The sequence below is a fragment of the Terrapene carolina genome, unplaced genomic scaffold (genome assembly GCF_002925995.2).
Source record: "Terrapene carolina triunguis isolate 2854851 unplaced genomic scaffold, T_m_triunguis-2.0 Scaffold740, whole genome shotgun sequence".
NCBI classification, from domain to species: domain Eukaryota; kingdom Metazoa; phylum Chordata; order Testudines; family Emydidae; genus Terrapene; species Terrapene triunguis.
This window is the reverse complement of record NW_020665091.1, coordinates 89,475-109,428: the sequence shown is the minus strand read 5'-3', so window position 1 is coordinate 109,428 and position 19,954 is coordinate 89,475. Positions and strand designations below refer to the sequence as shown.

Sequence of the window (19,954 nt, the reverse complement as noted above, 5' to 3'; positions counted from 1 at the left end):
TGTTTGGCCTTGAGAAAAACTTGACTCCGCCTCCAATAACATAACTGCTGTAGAAGGCCAAAATGTTGATACTTTTAAACACTCAAGAAATGTAACTCCCTCTACACTGGGTGCCCTGGTTCTCAGAAAGCTGCTACAGCCCATAAGGAAAGACCAGCTGCATATAATGGTGATACAAAAATTAGTAGTGGTTTTAATCATTTAAAAAGTTCATCCTGTCTCAAGAAGTTGGAGGATAGTGTGGAGATTCCTTCCAAGGACTATGTAACCAGTTTCAATTTTCTTCTTTAAGACTGGACACCCACTGGAGGATTGTATTTCAAGTACCTCAATGGAAAAAGGAAGTGGATTTTCAGTCTTCATTCTGTGCCAGGGAAACGTTTCTGAGAATGAGAACCCCACTACATATCACTGTATGGAGGGATCTGGTGATCTATGAAGGAGGTCCAAACAGATTTGCACACCCCAGGAATCTGAAAGACCAGCTGGAGCTCATGCTGCATGAAAAAATTGCTGGAATATGCTTCCAGGATTGGGAGAAGAATGGAATGTAAATCAACACAATTCTGAGCTAGGATGGAGAGATTTCATGCAAAAGGAGAACCCAGTCCCTGCCTGCCTCTGAAAAACCTGCCTTTGTGCCTATTGGCTGCGAAATGGACAGGAAAGTGGAAACATATGGCAACTTAAATATCTTTCCTGGGATGTATGCACATTGTTTCAAATAATTTCTTCAGATAACTTTAATGGAATGCTGCATTGTTCTCTCTTCCAACACAAAAACGGAGCTGCTACCCACCCACTTGTCCTGATCCACTCACTCTTGGCAGCCTTCTTCTCTGCCAGGAGACAAAGGTTAAGCAGGGCAAGTCACCCCAACCTCTTTAACTCTCCTGGGACCCAGGAGAACATTACAAACATTTTCTTCTAACAAATTCTAAGGAATGCTGCACTGTTTTCTCTTCCCCTTTTAGACCAAAGCTGCCCTCTCACCCACCCTGCTTTGCATGGCCCCTGCAGCCTGCCTCTCAGCTGGGAGAGAAAGTGTGAAGCTGTTACAAATGTTCCAATTTCAATAACTTCCCTGGGACACAGCAAAGCAGTACAGACGTTTCCCTCAGACAACTTTAAAGGTGTGGTGAGCTGTGTTCTCTTCCCCCCACCGGGACGAGACCCACCCCCAGGAAGAAGCTCTGGGATGCTTGCTGCCCCAGAATGCTCACTGTCTTATAGGCAACTGAGGAAAGGGCAGATACAAGACTACACAGATATTTTGAAACATCACTTAGGAACTAGTGTAGACTCAATTTAATGCAGTTAAAATAGACTTTTGGTCAGATTTGGGTGGGAGAGTGTTGGTACCTCTAAACCCCATCTGCTGTGGACCTCAAATAGCTAATCCAGTTATAAAGGTGTTAAAATACATCTGCATTAGTGGTGTTTCAAATGGATTTAGCTGACATTTTTTTTTAAAAACATCTTTTTTCAAGATTAAGACAAGATCACTGAGGGGGAACCAATCCCACAAAGCCCAGTGGGGTAATCCAAGATCCCCAAATAGTCAGCTCCCCTCCCCTGCAGCAACAGGGCCCAGATCTGCTCTGGTGGCTGCTGGAAGGACAGGTGGCTTTTTCCCTGGCTCTGATGGTTGCTGCTCTTACCTCTTCTGGAGGCTGTCTGCAGATTTATGTATAAGTCACTGCATCAGTTACACTTGGCTCACACTTCCATCCTTTTCTTTGCAACCATAAGCATTAGGAAAATTCATATGTTCATGAATGCTTAGACTCTGATCCCAGCACACAACTCTGGGAGCTGTGGTCCTGGGCATATGCATATTACATCTGTGCCTTAATCTGGCCTTCCCATGACTGTTTCTCTGAGGGGGAGCGAAGCCTGAAAAGCCAAGCAAAGCCCACAGGATATTTTGAACATCTATGCAATGTGCTGTGAGTTGTGTGACATTTTCGTATCTCAAATGGGGAAAATTTGGTTTGTGGGTGAAGCCTGGAAGAGTATCACTAATTTTGTTTTTTAATTTGACCCCTGGTCATAATGATGCTTTAACCCATAAAAATGAAAATCCTTTTGCTCTGAACATTTTGTGAGGGGGCAGCTCACTTCAAACCAGTTATGTGCGAACTTCCTGTGCAGTTGTAGCCGGAACACCACAGCAAATAATTTTTTCCTCCCTTGTTTTATGTTGACTCTCTACTAACATGATAGACAAACTCTCATATTTTTATGCCATACGAAGATATCAACACGTCTATTCCAGGACTCCAGCCAAAGATCTCTGACATCCACACAGGTATCATCACCAAATGTCTTAGTAGCTTTTGTTATTAGACTAGATAATTGATGTAGGTTGGTTTTTAACTCTAGGGCTTCTCTTTTCTCTTATAAATTTAGTACAAGTGGTTATAAACATTACTATTGCATTAATCAGCATTAACATTAGCATTAGTGTCAAGTATCAGGGGGTAGCCGTGTTAGTCTGTATCTACAAAAACAACAAGGAGTCTGGTGGCACCTTAAAGACTAACAGATTTATTTGGGATGCATCCGAAGAAGTGAGGTTTTTACTCATGAAAGCTTATGCCCAAATAAATCTGTTAGTCTTTAAGGTGCCACCAGACTCCTTGTTGTTTTTATTAGCATTAGTATGGGCTGTCCTTCCAATATGTGAATTTGCATTTGTGCTCCTTTTGCCTTCTGTAATGTATTTGGTTGTTTTACCATTAAACACCAAGGGTAAACATTTTCAAAAATGGCTAAATAATATAGGCACTTTTGAAACTTTACATCGAAGCTATAAGATCTTTTCCAACCCAGGAAGGCAGTCTATGGATCAGATCTCGAGTTTAGAAAATCATTGTTTACAAACATTCAAAAAATCCTATTTGAAAAAATAAATTGAAGCTGGTTGAGAAATGATTCTAGTCCTACTGATTGAAAAATGGGTGAGGGTCCAAAGCTAAAGTGTGATGACTCATGTCAGTGTATTAAATCAGGAGTAGGTATGATTTGGGTTACTGTAGATAAGATTATACTGAACTAGATGATATTCTGAACCCTATAGAAGTCAGAGAAAAAAATACAAAAGCACCTGGAGAGGTTAGAAATAAGGGCAGGAAAAGGGGCAAGGTACTATTTTTATGCAACATAATCACACTCATGTTGTTTCTCTTAGCGGTTTCTTGAGAAGAACTCTGGTGGTCTCTGGCCCAGGAGTTTTTGGTATAGGGTGCTCACCTTAAATTGCTCTTATCATTTTGGTGGAGCCTGGGTTTGTTGACCTTCAGGGCATGGTGCAAGACTCATCTTTTTAGCATTTTCTGAGGATGGAATATGACACATTGCTTTCCCAGAGCTGGAGCTGGGATGATGATTTTGAGTTTTACTCTCTATCATAGAATTGAGGGTGTTAGAAATTATGTAGTGAGGGTCTGGCTATGGACGATACCAACTATAGGTAGCATATTTTAATTTTTGTTGGTAATAGGTTTGTACAGATACAATTGATTGGAACTTACTAAGCAATTATATTCCAATTGGTGATGCACAAGTAGAAATAGACCAGTTCCCGCTGTCTGAGCTATATTGGCTCTATGGGGCTAAAAGGAATTTTTAAAAAAATTCTAACTTATTTTTGACAGTCAGTAACTATGATCTGAATATGCACAGAGCAAATACCCGCTGGGTAAGAGGATATCAATTTTACATAGTTACTTTTTCAGAGTAGCATCTCACTTTAAGTTTTTATGGAGTCTGTGCTCCCATATGTCACACATGCAGCTCTAGAAGAGTGCTCTGTGCTGGACACTCCCCAGGCTGCTGTGTGGAGTCCCAAACCACTGGATCAATGAGCTCTGAAGCTTCCTTGGCTATCAGTAGAGTGCAGAAGTGTTTCCCCTGCTGGCTTCTCTGGCACATCTCGTGGGTGTAGGCTGTCTGTTATTACTTCATGGAAATGCAGCCACATGGCCCGATTAACATAGGCTCCTAGGACCAGTGCTGTCCACTCCCCCTTCCTCCCCCCCACCCCGACTCTCCAGTAGCTTAAACACATCCTCTCGCAGAACTCCAGCCTTGTGGGCATTTTAGATTTACTGTTTTAACTCATCACAGACCCATCGACTTCATAAGAGTTTCTAAACACCATTACTCTTTACTTAGATAGCAAGAGACATACACAGATCTAGGCAAAATAATCATTTTGTCTACACATCTCCCTGCCTCAGGTTCCTCGCCACTTGGGAGAGCAATTTGGGCTTGGGCAGAGCCCTCTGGGGTATCCGGGATCTTTGTCTCCTGCACACAGTTTCTCTCCGGAATCGTGGATTCTCGCTCCCTCACTCTCTCTCTCCCCCAGGCCACTGGACAACTCTCTTTGTTTGACCTTGGCTGGTGCTGCAGGTAAACAGGACGCCTTGCTACAATAGCAGGCCCCTCTCTTGCTCTCTCCTGTCCAAAGCTTACTGTTCCTTCCCTGCTGTAGGAGTCCCTCAAGTTTATGTCTCACAACCAACACCTGATTCTTTTGTTCTGCTGCTGGGGATATCCCACTCTCCAATCCCAAACCCCTGCAAAGAAGTTTAAGCAAACTGGCTTTTCCCAGTCTTCAGCTATCCTATTTTTCTGTCTGGACTAGCTCTGTTCACTGCTTAATAGCCCTTAATAACTGTCTCTTTCGAAGACAGACTTGTAGGCTCCATTCCCTGTGTTGCCACCCATGGGAATTTCTGTCCAATGTGGAGGTAAAAAGAGAAAAGAGAGGGCAACCAGCACCATATTCAAAATTGCATTTGCTGCTTGATAAACATACATACAGAGATGTCAAAATCTCAGATAAAAGATGTACACTGACAGATTCCCAGACTGTCACACCACACTTTTCAAGTGGGATCTTAAAAGACACTTAGGAAAATTCACTTCAATTCACTTTGAATTTCAGTGGAAGCTGGATGCTTAACTCCATGAGGCCCTTTTGAAAACTTTGTTCTTCAAATATATTTTTTAAAGATTAAGTCAAAACCTGACTTTCTAATGTTTGTTTTTATAAATCTTCAGTGTTAATGAGTTGATTTTTTGTCTTTTGTTTTGTTTTTAATTTCATTTTTAAATTACTAACATGTATTGACAGCTCCAGTTTGGGAAATTTTATTCTCTGGAAATATAAACAGAGGTCAGACATTAGAACAGCAATTCACAAAGTTTTGAAAACGGAGCCCCCTTTTCAACTATATTTCCACACTGTATTAGAAAAAGTGATAAGAAATTCACACTGGACTCATTACTCTAGTATATGATTTCTTTTCATCACAAGAACTTTTCTAAAAGACAGCTCATTTGTGGCATAAAATAGGTAGTGGTGCTCTTTGTTTGCTCTGATGGGAGTTTCATAGATATGTCATGTCAGTTATTCATCATATCCCATCATCCATCTCAATACACTTGAGTCTAAACTCTCTATTCTATAACCCACTAGAAATGAGTGAGCAGGATGTGACCTACTCAGAGCTGAAATTTCATAGTCCTAATGAACAGCAAAGCAGACAGAGAGCTGAGAAGGCCAAGAATGAAGGTACTGTGTTTTAAAAGCTTCTAATTCTATATATGCTGGTGTTTTACTGTAAAGAATCAAACCTCTTCCTCCAATAACTAACTTTCTTCTAGTGTGTTTGTTAGAGGGCTATCCCTTCACCCCCTCCCCTGGTTCTTGTCACACAGACAGCAAGCAGCAAAAGACCAGAAGTCCGAAGCGCAGTCAATGCAATGTTTATTGGGGTTAGTTTCTAAGCAAGCATATTCTGAAGCCCTTCACACCAGTCTGTTCCCCAGTGTCCCCTTTCTCAGCTCTGACACTGCAGAGTGTTTACCCTGTGTGCCCCTTCCCAACTCTGACACCGCAGAGCCTGGCCTGAGTCACTGTTCCCATTCCCCACCTTAGCAAACATGATTCCAATTTCTCTTCCCCCCACTTCCTGTTTGACCCCAGTTTATATAGTAATATTCTCAGCTATACCTTAAGCGATCATTTTACTGAAATTTTACTAACCAATCCTAACATATTGTAACATAATTCTCTAACCAATTATATCCCACTATCCTAATTAACTTACACCTAGCAAAATTAATTATACAGCAGATAGAAACAATCAGAGAACCAGACAGATTAACAATAGAAAAGTGGGAGCCATAAAGATAAAACAATACAGAAATGAGGGTTTCACAACCACAACCATTGATAAGTGATTTCTTGCCAGACAGGATGCTATCAAACTAAGTTTTCTTTAACCATCTTAAGATTTGTTTCTTTCTCTGGAGGTGATAGGAATATCAGGACAGGATCGTCTTCCTAACAGCCCAATAGCACCTTATTTCAATTGACTGGTTTGGAATGTGAGGATGTGATCGTTCACTTCGCAGCTTATGGCTGCCCCTGCTGCTTAGCCAAAGGCCTTAGCCTAAGAACAAGGCCTCAGACTATCCTAGTGAGAGAAGGCCCATACGCAGGCGAACTGTGATTTTGATTCTTTGTTTTATACCTCTATAACTAGCTAAGTGATAAAAATACACCTAAGTTCTTAAAGTATAGGCCTTCACAGGCAGGCCTGAATATCTATATTCTAAAAGTGTTTGCTAATATCCTGTTACTGGAAGCTGATAACAAATCTGGGCCCAAATTGTCTATAGCAGATAGAGAGATCTTAACTATTGTTGATCAAAAGTGTTTCACCAAAAAGTTTTTCAACAAAAATGGCTTTTTGACCAAATCATTTAGATTTTTTGGTTTTGGTTGAAATTTTTCATTTTTTTCATTAAAGTGTTGAAAAGAAAAAATTTGTTTCACTTCAAAAATGTTGTTTAAGTTAAAGGTTTTGGGTTTTATGTTTTGTTTTGGTTATTAAACTCACTTTATCTCTCCTTTTTTCCAAAGGAAAAGAAAAGGGGGGGGGGAGAGATAAAAGGTGACAGAAAACGGGGCAACCCTTTCCCCCCCCAAAAAAGCGAAATGCTTACCGTTTTTTTTTAAATTGGAAACTAACTGAAAATTGTTAATTTTTTTCAATTTTTGTCATGAAAACTATAAAAATAATGAAAAATTTTGAATGAAATGAAAAACATTCATGAACTTCACAAATCTGCCACCAACAAAAGTGTCTGTTTGCTACAGTCACTTTCATTAGCTATACAGCTAATGAATGGAAACTATTACAGGTTTTTGTTGTTGTTGTTTTGTTTTTGTATACAGCCTCCAAGTTGCAGAGCATAAGTCAATCACCGACTACCTGAGGTTAGGAAGAATCCTTTTCCACAGGGATGTCTTTGCATATTGTCCTTTATATGGAATTTACACCTTTCTCTGAAATATTAGGTACTAGCCACTGTTGGAGACAGGATGGTAGATTAGAAGGACAATTGTTCTGATCCAGCATGGCAGTCCCTGTGTTCTTATTTTAGTCCTGGTTGGTTGGATTCTGTCCATGTGTCACTGATACTGCCTTAGGGTGACCAGATGTCCCGATTTTATAGGGACAGTCCCAATTTTGGGGTCTTTTTCTTATATAGGCTCTTATTACCCCCCACCTCCTGTCCCGATTTTTCATACTTACTGTCTGGTCACCCTATACTGCCTAAACAAATTTCAATCTGACACCAGATTCTGAGGATAGGGGGGCTCACTTTATTTGATTTTCTCCCTTCTCCTTTCTGTTAGATTCTTCCTCTCTGCCTCCACACCTGCAGCTCATTTTAGTGATTCTTGGAATCTTCTGCCTGGTTTTGTTGGTAACAATAGGTGTCCTGGGTGCTAAGGGTAAGTACTTGCAGAGAAGACACTAAGTAGGTCAGAAGGGACCATTGTGATTATCTAGTCCGACCTCCTGCACATTGCTGGCCACAGAAACTCACCCAATCCTGAAGTAGACCCCTAACCTCTGGCTGAGTTACTGAAGTCCTCAAATCATGGTTTAAAGACTTTCAGTTACAGAGAAGCCACCATTTACACTGGTTTAAACCTGCAGGTGACCCATGCCCCATGCTGCAGAGAAAGACAAAAAAACAGCAGGGTCTCAGCCAATCTGACCCATGGGAAAAGTCTTTCCTGACCCCAAATATGACAATCAGTCAAACTCTGAGCTTGTGAGCAAGACCCACCAGGAAGATACCTGGGAAAGAATTCTCTATAGTAAATCAGAGCCCTCCCCATATACTGTCCCATCTCCAGACATTGGGGATTTTTGCTACTGGCAGTCGCCGATGGGCCACATGCCATCATAGGCAACCCCATCATACCATCCCCTGCATTAACTTAACTTAAATAACTCCTCTCCCTCCCTGGTATTTAGCCCTCTGATGTATTTATAGAGAGCAATCATATCTCACCTCAGCTTTATTTTGGTTAGGCTAAACAAGCCAAGCTCTTTGAGTCTCCTCTCATAAAGTAGGTTTTCCATTCCTCAGATCGTCTCATTAGCCCTTCTCCACACCTGTTCCAGTTTGAATTCATTTTTCATAAACATGGGAGACCAGAATTGCACATAGTATTCCAGATGAGGTCTCACCGGTCCCTTGTATAATGGTACTAAGACTTCTCTGTCTCTACTGGAAATACCCCGCCTAATGCATCCTAGCACTGCATTAGCTTTTATCATGGCAGCATCACACTGATGGCTCCTAGTCATCCTGTGACTAACCAATATAGCCATCCTCCTCTGTCACTTCCAACTGATAAGTCCCCAGTTTATAGCAAAAATTCTTGTTGTTAGTCCCTAAGTGCATGACCTTGCACTTTGTACTATTAAAATGTCATCCCATTTCTATTACTCCAATTTACAAGGTCATCCAGATCTTGTATTATATTCCAGTCCTCCTTCGTATTGGCAATACTTCCCAACTTTGTGTCATCTATAAATTTTATTAGCACACTCTCACTTTTTGTGAGGTCATTAATAAAAATGTTAAATAAGATTGGTCCCAAGACTGATCCCAGAGAACTCCACTAGTAACCTCCCTGCAGCCTGACAGTTCACCTTTCACTATGACCCATTGTAGTTGCTCCTTTAACCAGTTCCTTATCCACCTTTCAGTTCTCATATTAATCCCCATCTTCTCCAATTTAACTAATAATTTCCCATGTGGAACCATATCAAATGCAATGATTCTTTTCTATGGGAAGAGCAAACTAATCAAATCTGATGTAATCAAATAATTTTATGGGACACTTGGTGGAGATTAAGCTAGAGACACACACTAAAGGAAATGTTGTTAAACTATGACTACTTGGAAATTTGCACAAAATATTAATGCACAAAAAATTTAACATGATGACATTGGAACAAGATAAACTCATCAATAAGGCCATAGCTACACTAGAAATGGTTTGCCAGTATAGATATACCAGCAAACTGTGCTAGAGTAGATGCAGCTTATACTGGCAAAAAGGTGATTTTGATGGTATAGCTTATAACGGGTCCCTGAGCAAAATAAGTTGTATTGGTAAAAACACTTTTTTACCAGTATAACTGTGTTTACACTAGGGTTTTAGTCAGTAAAATAATATTGCAAAAAACACACCCCAAGCTGACATTGCTAAACTGCCAAAAGTTTCTACTGTAGACCTGGCCTATGGAGAGAGAGAGAGAGATTCACAAATTCAAGAGACAAAAAGGCTTTACTACAGAAAGACCTTCAAGCTCACCCCTCTCCACAGCACTAACTGGCAATGTGCTACTTTGTTTATCTACACCATCAACACTATCATTTCACAGACAATTTAAAACCATACCCTATAGATGACTCATATGTAGAAGAAACCACATGTTCAGATATAATAACAAGCTTGCATCTTCATCTATTTTCTATGATTAGACTAGATCATGTCCCACCTCCTGTTCTACTCAGATGGGTTTCCTAATCCTTGACGTCTTAATTTGCCCACTCTGACTAAAACGAGGTTGTGGTTTCCTTTCAGCAGATTGTTGTGGTTCGCCTCTTGTAGAAGTGCTTATATGTGAGGAGGACAATGCTGTGCAGATATTTCCCATGTCACTATTGTGCCCTCTCATCTGAATGGCCCCCTAACAGTTTTTTTTTAGATGATGCTATTTAGTTTTGCAGAACCCCAGCTTTCATTTGTAAAAAGTCAGTCTATTATTATGGTTGCAAAGAAAACCTCAAAAGATGCTAAAGGGAGGGGGAGAGATAGCTCAGTGGTTTGAGCATTGGCCTACTAAACCCAGGATTGTGAGCTCAATCCTTGAGGGGGCCATTTAGGGAACTGGGGCAAAAATCTGTCAGGGACAGTACTTGGTCTTGCTGTGAAGGCAGGGGACTAGACTCAATGACCTTTCAAGGTCCCTTCCAGGTCTAAGGTATATCTCCATATAAAAACAATTCTGGAACAATAGCCCTGAAAGGGATGAGCTGCCCCATTCCTCTCAGTGAGGTGTTAACTCAGATGCCCACTGATGATAATTTAAATGCTAACTTTAACTATTTAATTCCTCATGTAAGAAAGGAGAAGGGGGATCACAAATCAGCACAATCTGCCTTGAGAAACAGCTAATTCTGGTGCTCAACATGGCTGGCATTTCAGAGATAATACTTTTTAAATTCCCCCTCGGACAAAAAGGAGCCATGCCAAAGAAGCCTAGGAGAGCCCATGGGCATATTCAGGCCCCACTGAGGAGGAGCCCAGTGGAGCTCAGAGCATGATCATATTTTGAAAACAATCTGTGTAAGTGGTGCCTCATTTTGATGACTAACATGGAACAAAACTTATTCTGTGTGTTGAGCTTGGGATAGTAACACTACCCTTTCCCCCAATTTAACAGAGATTAAAAATCAGTGTAGGTTGTATATTATGTTTAGGTTCTATATTATATATTATGGTCTGTTAGTCAGGTTACAAAACCACAGTCTTTTTCTTTTATTATCCAAGTAGTGTTTTACTAACTTGCGAGCTCCTTAAATACCAAAATAAATCTAAAGAAAATAAATATTTCTCTTAGCGGACCTATAGAGCAAAAGACAATTGATTTAATAAAGGTTACTGCAGTTTCAGTTTTATGTGGCACAGTTTTTGTTACTTTAGTGTTAATTTAAGTTCTCCAGAATGAAAATCCCAACAAACAACATGAATTATTGGAAAACCTCACCCAACTGCAGAACTCTCTGGAAATCTGCCATCAGCAAAAAGATGATCTCCAAGCAAAGAACACAAACCTCACAAATATTGTGAACATTAAAGGTATCAGTTGAAGCTCACTATTCTGTTATAGCCATTAGAGTAACATTTTTGTTTCATTAGAATCTTCATTCCCCTTGTCCTTATTAACAAAAGAGCTTTCTCAGGGTTCTTCTCTCCCTGTGCACACACTGCCCCAGGGCCTGAGCTAATTGTTAATAGCAAGGAAAGTCACAAAGGAATCTTTGCGGGAAGTGTTGGGCACCCAGCAGGGGTCATACTCAATTATCCTTGGCTCACTAGCGTCAGGGTTTTGAGACATGGGCATATCCATTCTCTATAGGCATCACCTGATTCCTTCCTGTACCTTTGGGCATTACAGGAAATCACCCAATAATGACAAACTAATCATAGATGAACTGGTCATATAATTGTATGGGGCACTTGGTGGAGAATAATGAAGTCATTCACCCTCTTAGGGAAAGTCTGTTAAACTATGGCCACTGGGGAAGTTGCAACGGGAATCCGTGCACAGCAGGACCCCAAAATGATGGCACTGAAACAAAATAAACTCACATATAGACAGAAGAATATGGCAACAGACAAATAGGCCCAGATATACTGAGCACCTTGCATCCTCCTCAGCCAATTCCTGTGATTAGACTAAAGCATTTTCTACCTCCTCTCTGCTCCAACAGACCCCTGTTCCCCATGCCCCATGACTTCCCGAATTTCCCACTCACACTAAAAAGGCTGCTGTGGTTTCCCTGTTGCAGAAGCACTTTGTTGTGAGGAGCACAATGCTGTGTTATGCCTTGCGGTGTTGCTTTATGTTCATGTGCTTGTTTGTTTGGCGTTTCTTGCTGCCTTTCCCAGATGTATTTCATTTTCTGCATCTCCTCTGTTCGCGACCCACAAATCACTGTACAAAAAATCATGTTCAGGATCTGTGTAGAGTAGAGGACCAGGAGACAGAGGATGATGGAGAGCAGAGATTATTGTCCTTGTCTAGATTGGATTTTTTGGTTACAGGGTGTTCATTGATTGTCAATCAACATATTTTAGCAGACACATCCAAAAACTGTAGTCTAGACAAGATCATTGAGAGCTTTACTTGGGTCAGTAAGCAGCCAATGATCAGTATCTGATTTTAAACACCAAGTCACTAGTATCTGAGTTCACTAAACTTCACAACAACTCATTGGAATCTTAGCATGTCACTGAAGATGTTCCAGGTACATGGGACAGTACTAGATGTGTCTTTTGCTCCAGGTGAACCAGCAACAGAAAAATGGCTATTTATTCATGATCATTTGATCTCCTCTTCTTCTATGCTTTCATTAAGCATAATTGTGTTCACCTGCCTGTTTCATCCACATTCTAGTTGGCTGAGTCCTTAAATTCAATTTACTTTGCTCCCTTTTCCCATAGAGAGTTTCCTCCCCTAGAAATGAAGTACATATTGTTAAGATGGGACATTTTCATGTTATTAGTGGTTGGATTCCTTGCCAAATAACCCTTTCCACCCTCATTGAACCCTGTTCCCACAACTCTTGTCACTTATTTGTGGCCTTTGACTCGATGCTGAAATCTTCCCCACTCTCACTATTCCTCCTTCCCGGTGCAGAATTTTGAGGACTTCTTCAAAGAGAAGATCAACTCCTCCCTTTCTTCTGTCCTCTTCTCCCTCCCCTGTACCCTGAAAACGTCTACTCCTTCCACCAATCCTTCCTTCTTTCATCAACTGATTCCTTCCTTCTTTTGTCTAGTGTTATTGTTAAATGTTTTCACTTTTCATCTTTTCTTCTGAACCTTTTACTTAGTGGATTTCAAAGTTGCACTCAAGATTATTGTTCTAGGTCTCCTTCCTTCCTTCCTTCCTTCCTTCCTTTGGTACTGTCTATAAATTATATAATGCATTAGGTAGATGAGTCCTTATTTGTACATGTTTTTCCAATGTTACAAGGGAGTGGGTGGGTCTTGAAAATCACCAAAAAATGTCATGTAATTTATGGACAGCTCCCTCCTTCCTTCCAGTGATTTCTCCATCTCTTTTGATAAGGCATCAGATTTTTCATGTTCTCTCATCCAGCCCAACATGGCTTGTTTAGATTTCATGGTAGCAATGTTGTGTGCTGTACCTCTGAGTTACAGCAATATTTTAATGGATTTTATCTCTATTTAGGTTTTTTTTTTTTGAGCACATCCATGTGCACTCCTGTTACTTCATTCTACCTAAATCTCTACCTGTTTTCCTTGCTACTTAGCTTGGATATTGGCAGCACCAGTATATCTAGTTTTGATTTCATTTGAGTGATGATGACAGAAAACTGGAGTAACAGAGTGGTGAATCAGCCCTTAAAAATGGACAGCCTTTCAGTCTCTTAAAATATTCACTGCCTCCACCCCAGAGATTAGAAATCAAACTAAATTGTCAATTGTTTTTGCATATGTTCCATTTTAAAACCATCCAGTGCTCTTTTTAATATCCAAGTAGCATTTACTATTTTGCTAGCTCCTTAACTACCAAAAAAATCTGAAAAAATAAACATATCTCTAAGTAGACCTATAGAACAAAAGGCAACTTATAAAAACTTACAAAATTTAAAAGTGGTTTGGAAGGGGGGAATTTATTCTGAATTTTAGTTCTGCAGAACAAAACTCTCAACAAGCAATGTGAAATTGTGGACAATATCACCCAACTGCAGAAAACACTGGAAAACTGCCACCAGCAAAGAGATGATCTCCAAGCAAAGAACACAAACCTCACAAATATTGTGAACATGAAAGGTAGTGACTCACGTTCACTATTCTGTTATGGCCTATAAAATAACATTTGTGTTTCAGTAGACTCCTGTTCACCTTGTCATTATTAACAAAAGAGCTTTCTCAGGGTTCCTCTCTCCCTGTGCACACACTGCCCAAGGGCCTGAGCTAATTGTTGTTAACACTGAAAGCCACAAAAAAATTCTATGCAAAAATGTTCGGAATCCAGCATGAGTTATACTCAATGATCCCTGGCCCTCTAACTTCAGGGTTTTGAAACATGGGCATATCTGTTTCCAATGTATGTCACCCAATTCCTTTCTGTTCCTTTGGGAGTGACAGGATGTGACTCACAAATGACAAACTGACTCATGTCTCATTCATGTCACTTATGTCATATATGCTGTTTCCTTCCTCCCTGGGTGCTCTCATTTCCTCTTTTGTTCATGGGGCCCACAAATAATTGCAATTTCTGTGACCGTCGATAATAGCAATTCACTGACGATACTGGGTCAGCATTTAAGTGGATCAGCATTAAGTCAGCACACTAGTGGGATGTAGCATACACCTGTTCAACATTTCCCCCAAACCCCTGATCAAGCTCTTCCATTCTAGGACTGTGCTTGCAGACACACATGCCAAGGACTGTGCTAAAAGGTGGCAGATGAGAGAAATCCTGGAGTCTTTCTTTAAAAAAAAAAAAAAAAAAAAAATTAAGTTGCAGGCTTATGCCCAGTTTTTCCTTTTCACTTTTTAATGGAAAAATCTTTATCATTCCTGATAATTTGGGGATGTATCTTACTTGCACCTCCCCATATGTTGGACCTTTGAGCAGACAGTGACTCTGCAGTTCAGTCTCTTCTCTGTTACATTGGTTGCACGTATGTTCTTCTCTGGGGCAGATGGTGCCTGGCCTAGTTCCATTAATGGTGCTAGCCTCCTTTCAGTAAGGAGGGTGAGGCTATGCTGGACCAGGGATGATTCTGCATGTTTGTTTTCTAATAGTCCCAAATTCATGGCCAGCATCAGCTGAACCTGAGACACACAGACTCAGCAGCAGAATTAATAACTTTTATTTTCAAATCACAGACTTGTGCCACTTGAAGACTCTATTCCAGTATAGAATGGTGGTGCACGAACATGCCAGTGCAGCTAATACGTTATGACCCCTCACATGAAACTGCATCACACAGAAATGTGATGGATCTATAATGTCTCTTTTTCAAGGAGATAAATGCAGACCTTGCCCAGAGAGCTGGATACAGCATGGAGAGAAGTGTTACCATTTTTCGAAGGAAATGAAAACATGGCACAAGAGTAAAGAATACTGCTCTTCTTGGGGATCCCTACTGCTTAAAATAGAGAACAAGGAAGAGCTGGTAGGGAATTTACCCTGTTGTTTTGTTTCCTGTATATTCTAAACTATACCTGCCATATATCCCTGTGATGGGGAAGTAGAATATGGTTATAAAATGAAAGGTCCATGTTGTCAGGATAATGTGACCCATTAAACTGCCCTGTTTTGTTTTCCGTGCTAAATTTCCTAAGAAAGCTTGACCAGACTATGGGTACCATAGATGGGAATGAATAAAAATTCTAAAACTACCTGAAGGGCTTAAAGGAAGTGTGACGACACCAGGTCTAAGGTTTAATGCTCAGTACAGCTACTGAAGAGTGGGTGGGGGTGTGGCGAGAGACCAAAATGTATTTCTAGTATCTCACTAACAAGGCCCAAGATTTCTCTTGGGCTAGTGCTCTCTGCTCACTGAGAAGAGAGTGTTTCTTCTCCTTCCACAGTAATTCCCCTGGATAATTAATGACATTGTAGTAGCAGTTTCCCTAGAGAGTCCCCATCAGTTTTCCCCAGCCAGAGGGAAAGTAGACAGGATAAGGGGGAAGAAGGAATTACATTTCAGAAATATTTTCTGTAAAATGTACTCAAAGGTCTTCTGGGGAAAAAGGAGAATGTGTTTGGCCAACTTCCGGGGACCTCAGCATACTGGCTGTGACCATGACTTATTAGCTTCCCTCCCATTTCTTATATCCACACACTCATACCAGGGTTTGAGCTGATTTGCTTTTGTTTCCACACAGGGTTTCATAAAGTCTCAGGCCTCATTTCACTGGATTGGATTATCCCGTACGGCAATCGGTCATGGCTGGGTGTGGCAGGATGGCACAGCCCACTCCACTGACCTGTAAGTCTCAGGCACACCTAGAAATGGTTCAGTTTTTTTTATATCCTAGTGTATTTCTTACCAAATTTTTACTATGTCAATGGGAAGGGGAATAAAGATTATTCAATACCCTAAAGTAGGTCCCACAGCCCTGACACACCTGGGCTGATGTTTCCTCTAGAAAGAGGCATTGAGTCAGACAGTGGCATGGCTTTTGCGGGGAAAGGGCTGGTTAAATCTCTCCAAGGGGTTTCAGAGACCAAGCCATCAGGTTCAGCTGAGTCTAGGTAGGCTCAGAAAGATCATATATATCGGCTGAGATCCTTCTTGGAAGTAGAGAGTGGGGTTTGCTGATTGGAAGCAGGACGGGGGTCTCTGGACACATCTGACTTGTCCTACATATGTTTTGTTTTGGTTATAGAGCTGAGTTTTTCTTGTTGAGAGGATTTTTTTGTTTTGTTATGTTATGGATAAAAATATGAAGATTCAGACTGAGCTATCTGGATCCATGGTTTCACGGCACAGACTTTTTGAAGGACAAACAGAGTTATCACTGATTGAATTTCCATCAGAGTTGTTTATTGAGTTTCTAGAAGTGCTGTTAATGAATGCTCCGAACTGAGCAGGGTTTAAAGGGTCAAAGTAATAAAGTCACATTACACATACACAAATACATTACAAGAATATTATTAGGGTTGCAAATTCAAGCACTCAAAAGTTAGGAAATACCTGACTTAAGGTTCTGTGTGCAAACTTAATTCAGCTCCCTTGTGCATAGCATTATGCAGAGGTAGTCAATTATTTTTTGTTAAGGTCCAAATTTCTTGGTCAAGGTATAGTTAAGGGCCAGACTCCAGAGAAACATTTTTTGACACCACAGTGACAATAATGATAATAATAAGTAAATAAAAAGATTTTGCTGTCCATTCAAAAGCATGTGGCGGTCCTGTTTTGGCCCATGGTCCTCCTACTGATTTCCCCTGTGATACAGTCTTTAATTACATGACAACATACTATTGTATTTCCATAGAACAGCTGCCTCAGTCAGTGCATAGAATGGATGTGCTATATTTTGTTTTATATTCATAGTTCAATCCATGCCCCTAGGCCTTATTTACTGCATTCAGTGCCAGATATGAAGGCAGAATTAAGGCGTTCATCACTATAGTATCCAAGTGTTTCACAAACATAAATTGATTTATGCTGCTGTGAGGTGAGGGGGAGGCATGATGCTCGTGTTACAGATGGGGAGCTGAGGCACAGAGATTAAGGTCGAAGTAGAACTGGCTGGATAATTTATTGTCAGAAAATGATTCTGAAGAAAAAAAGCTGTTTTTATAAATGCCCTAGGTGGGTCAGACTGCTAGACATGCTTGTCTGAGATAAGTTACATATAACAGGTAAGGCTAAAAGCTCTGTCTCAGAGGAAAGCCTTTTTAGCCAGCACCAAGTGACTGATTATGACCCCCTGATTTACATTAGTGAGCAGTTACCCACATTAGTATTAATCCAATTAATATCTGCAGGATTACTGCTGTGAGTGACTACTCACCTATGTGTTAAGAGGATCAAAGTCTGGCCCTGAAAAAGGGTAGTAGCCCACAGTGATACAAGCCATGTGAGGAGCCCAGCACTGGAATAGCAGGGGGGCTGTAGGGCAGGACTGAGGGGGCATTGGCAGAGCTGTGAGGGAAAGGCAGAGGGGCTGCCAGGCAGGATTGGGGTTCATTGCCAGAGTTGTGTGGAATGAATGAAACTTGCTCAAAACCAGCCTGCAGTCTGTCTAGCCCTAGTCAGCTCTTTAGTCCACCAATTTTCATAAGTCCCAAATTAATTCACATTTTTTAATCAATTCTGCTTGTCCTGGGTCCTGAATCATACCAAAGCTATTTCTTTCTTTGTCTGTATCTGGCATCTACCCTCAAGATTTAGGCACATCAATTTTATAAGTTTGTTTGTGATTTCACCAAGTCTGGTGTGTCTGACAATAAAATGTTTCTTTTAAAAGTTTTCCAGTAAAGATACAAGAGCCTGGAGAAAAATGTGCACTTTTCAAAGCTGGGGAAGCCTTCTCCCATAACTGTACAGGCCAATATCGCTATATTTGTGAAAAGAGGGCTACTCAGAAAAAGGCTACTGAACGGGCACAAGGAAGATTCCAGTATCCACGGCAATCATAACCGACGACATTCCAAAGGGAAAGATAATTCACCCCTTGAGTTTGCAGAGTTGCCATTTTCAGTGAGGAGCAGCAACTTCTGATGATAAATCATGTCCCTTTCGGAAATTTCCACAGCCAACCAAAACACTCCTACCATGCATGCTGATTTATCAAACATGGCTGGGAATGGCAGAGTTTATTTTAAAGATCAATTAGTTCACCATGAAGATAAAAAACTGGGTTTATTTTTATTTTATTGCATCCCATACTCCCTATGTCATAAAGTTCTGCATTTGTAATTCCATGTTTTGTTTTGTTTTGTTTTTTGCCTCATGATAAATGGTTGTTTTATCTTTTCACACTGAGTTTGCAAGATCAACAACCAACCAGGGAAGAAAGTAGATGGGATAATCTTGATTTTAACCAAGTGTAAGCTGCACTTAGACTCCCTCTTACATTCACAAAAATCACAGTGGTTTAACTGAAATTGGTTTATAATCACTTTAATTAAGCTTGGAGCACGATTCACAAGGGGACCTAAAGAGGGCAGATAAGCACCTAAGTCCAACATTTACGCAACACCAGCATTCACTCCCACCCATCCCCAATGCTTAGCTGCTGCCTAATACCGTAGGTGCCGAAAGGCCTCGGCACCTAAGCTTCCACCAGTAAGGCCTCCAAGGCACCTACATTTCTGCAGGGGGGCATGTGCAAAGCCTAATCATTGGGCTATTGGGTAATCTGTTTTCTCTCAATCTCTCCTATTGGACTTGTTCCACTTTCTATTAAACATTCATTGGCCAAGAAAGAGAATGACTTCATAGCCCAGTGGTTAGGGCACTCACATGGGAGACTCAGGTTCAGATCCTTGTTCTAAATCAGGCAGAGTGAGGATTTGAATGAAGGTCTCCTAAGTGAGAGCTTTAACTATTAGTTATAAGGCGGGTACCACCTAGCAAGCAGTGCTAGAACCAGAACGGATCTCTGGTAGTGAGAGCTCTCCCACCAGCATAATTAAACCACCCCCATGAGCAGCGGTAGCTATGTTGGTGGGAGAGCAACTCCCGCTGATACAGCGCTGTCCACACTAGTGCTTTTGTTGGTGAAACTTATATCGGTCAGGGGTGTGTTTTTTCACACCCCTGACCAGCAAAAGTTTTGCTGACAAAAGTGCCAGTGTAGACAAAGCCTTAGTGACCAGAATGCTGGCCCAGCTTTTGGCTCCCACCATTCTGTCACAGTCTGTTAAACTACATTGATCTGAAAAGTGATTATAGTTAAGCTGGTGCAACCAGACTAGGCAAGACTGACCGAGCTGGGAAAGACATGAAATGGGGAAGTTGGTACTTATATTAAAATGATAGGGGGCAGGGTACCTTCATTTCCCACGTGGGAACTAAGTATGCTGTTCCACAAATGTTTCAAAGGATGGAGTGCACTTCTCTGATGTGGGGCAGATATTTTCTTGGAGGACCTCAAGTGGTGGGTGGAGTTCCTTTCTAGTTATCCAGCAGGCTGAGGGTGGATGTCAAGCTGATTGCTCTTGTCCCCTGTGGCAGGTTCCAGTACAGTTGGTGGGTTAGAAAGGGTCCAGCAAAGGGCCCTGTAACCTAATGGGCTCTATGGGCATTGGCCCTGAGCACTGCACTGCATGGT

General features: G+C 41.0%; 1 protein-coding gene across 1 annotated transcript; it reads left to right on the top strand.

Moving 5' to 3' along the window:
- The first annotated feature begins 5,493 nt into the window (after nucleotides 1–5,493).
- Nucleotides 5,494–18,317, top strand: LOC112112745 (oxidized low-density lipoprotein receptor 1-like). Its single transcript, XM_026660229.1, has 7 exons — nucleotides 5,494–5,587; nucleotides 7,724–7,822; nucleotides 11,114–11,257; nucleotides 13,841–13,984; nucleotides 15,188–15,339; nucleotides 16,055–16,158; nucleotides 18,146–18,317. The coding sequence occupies exons 1-7, from the start codon at nucleotides 5,494–5,496 to the stop codon at nucleotides 18,315–18,317; spliced, it is 909 nt and encodes a 302-aa protein (XP_026516014.1).
- The last annotated feature ends 1,637 nt before the right edge of the window (nucleotides 18,318–19,954 follow it).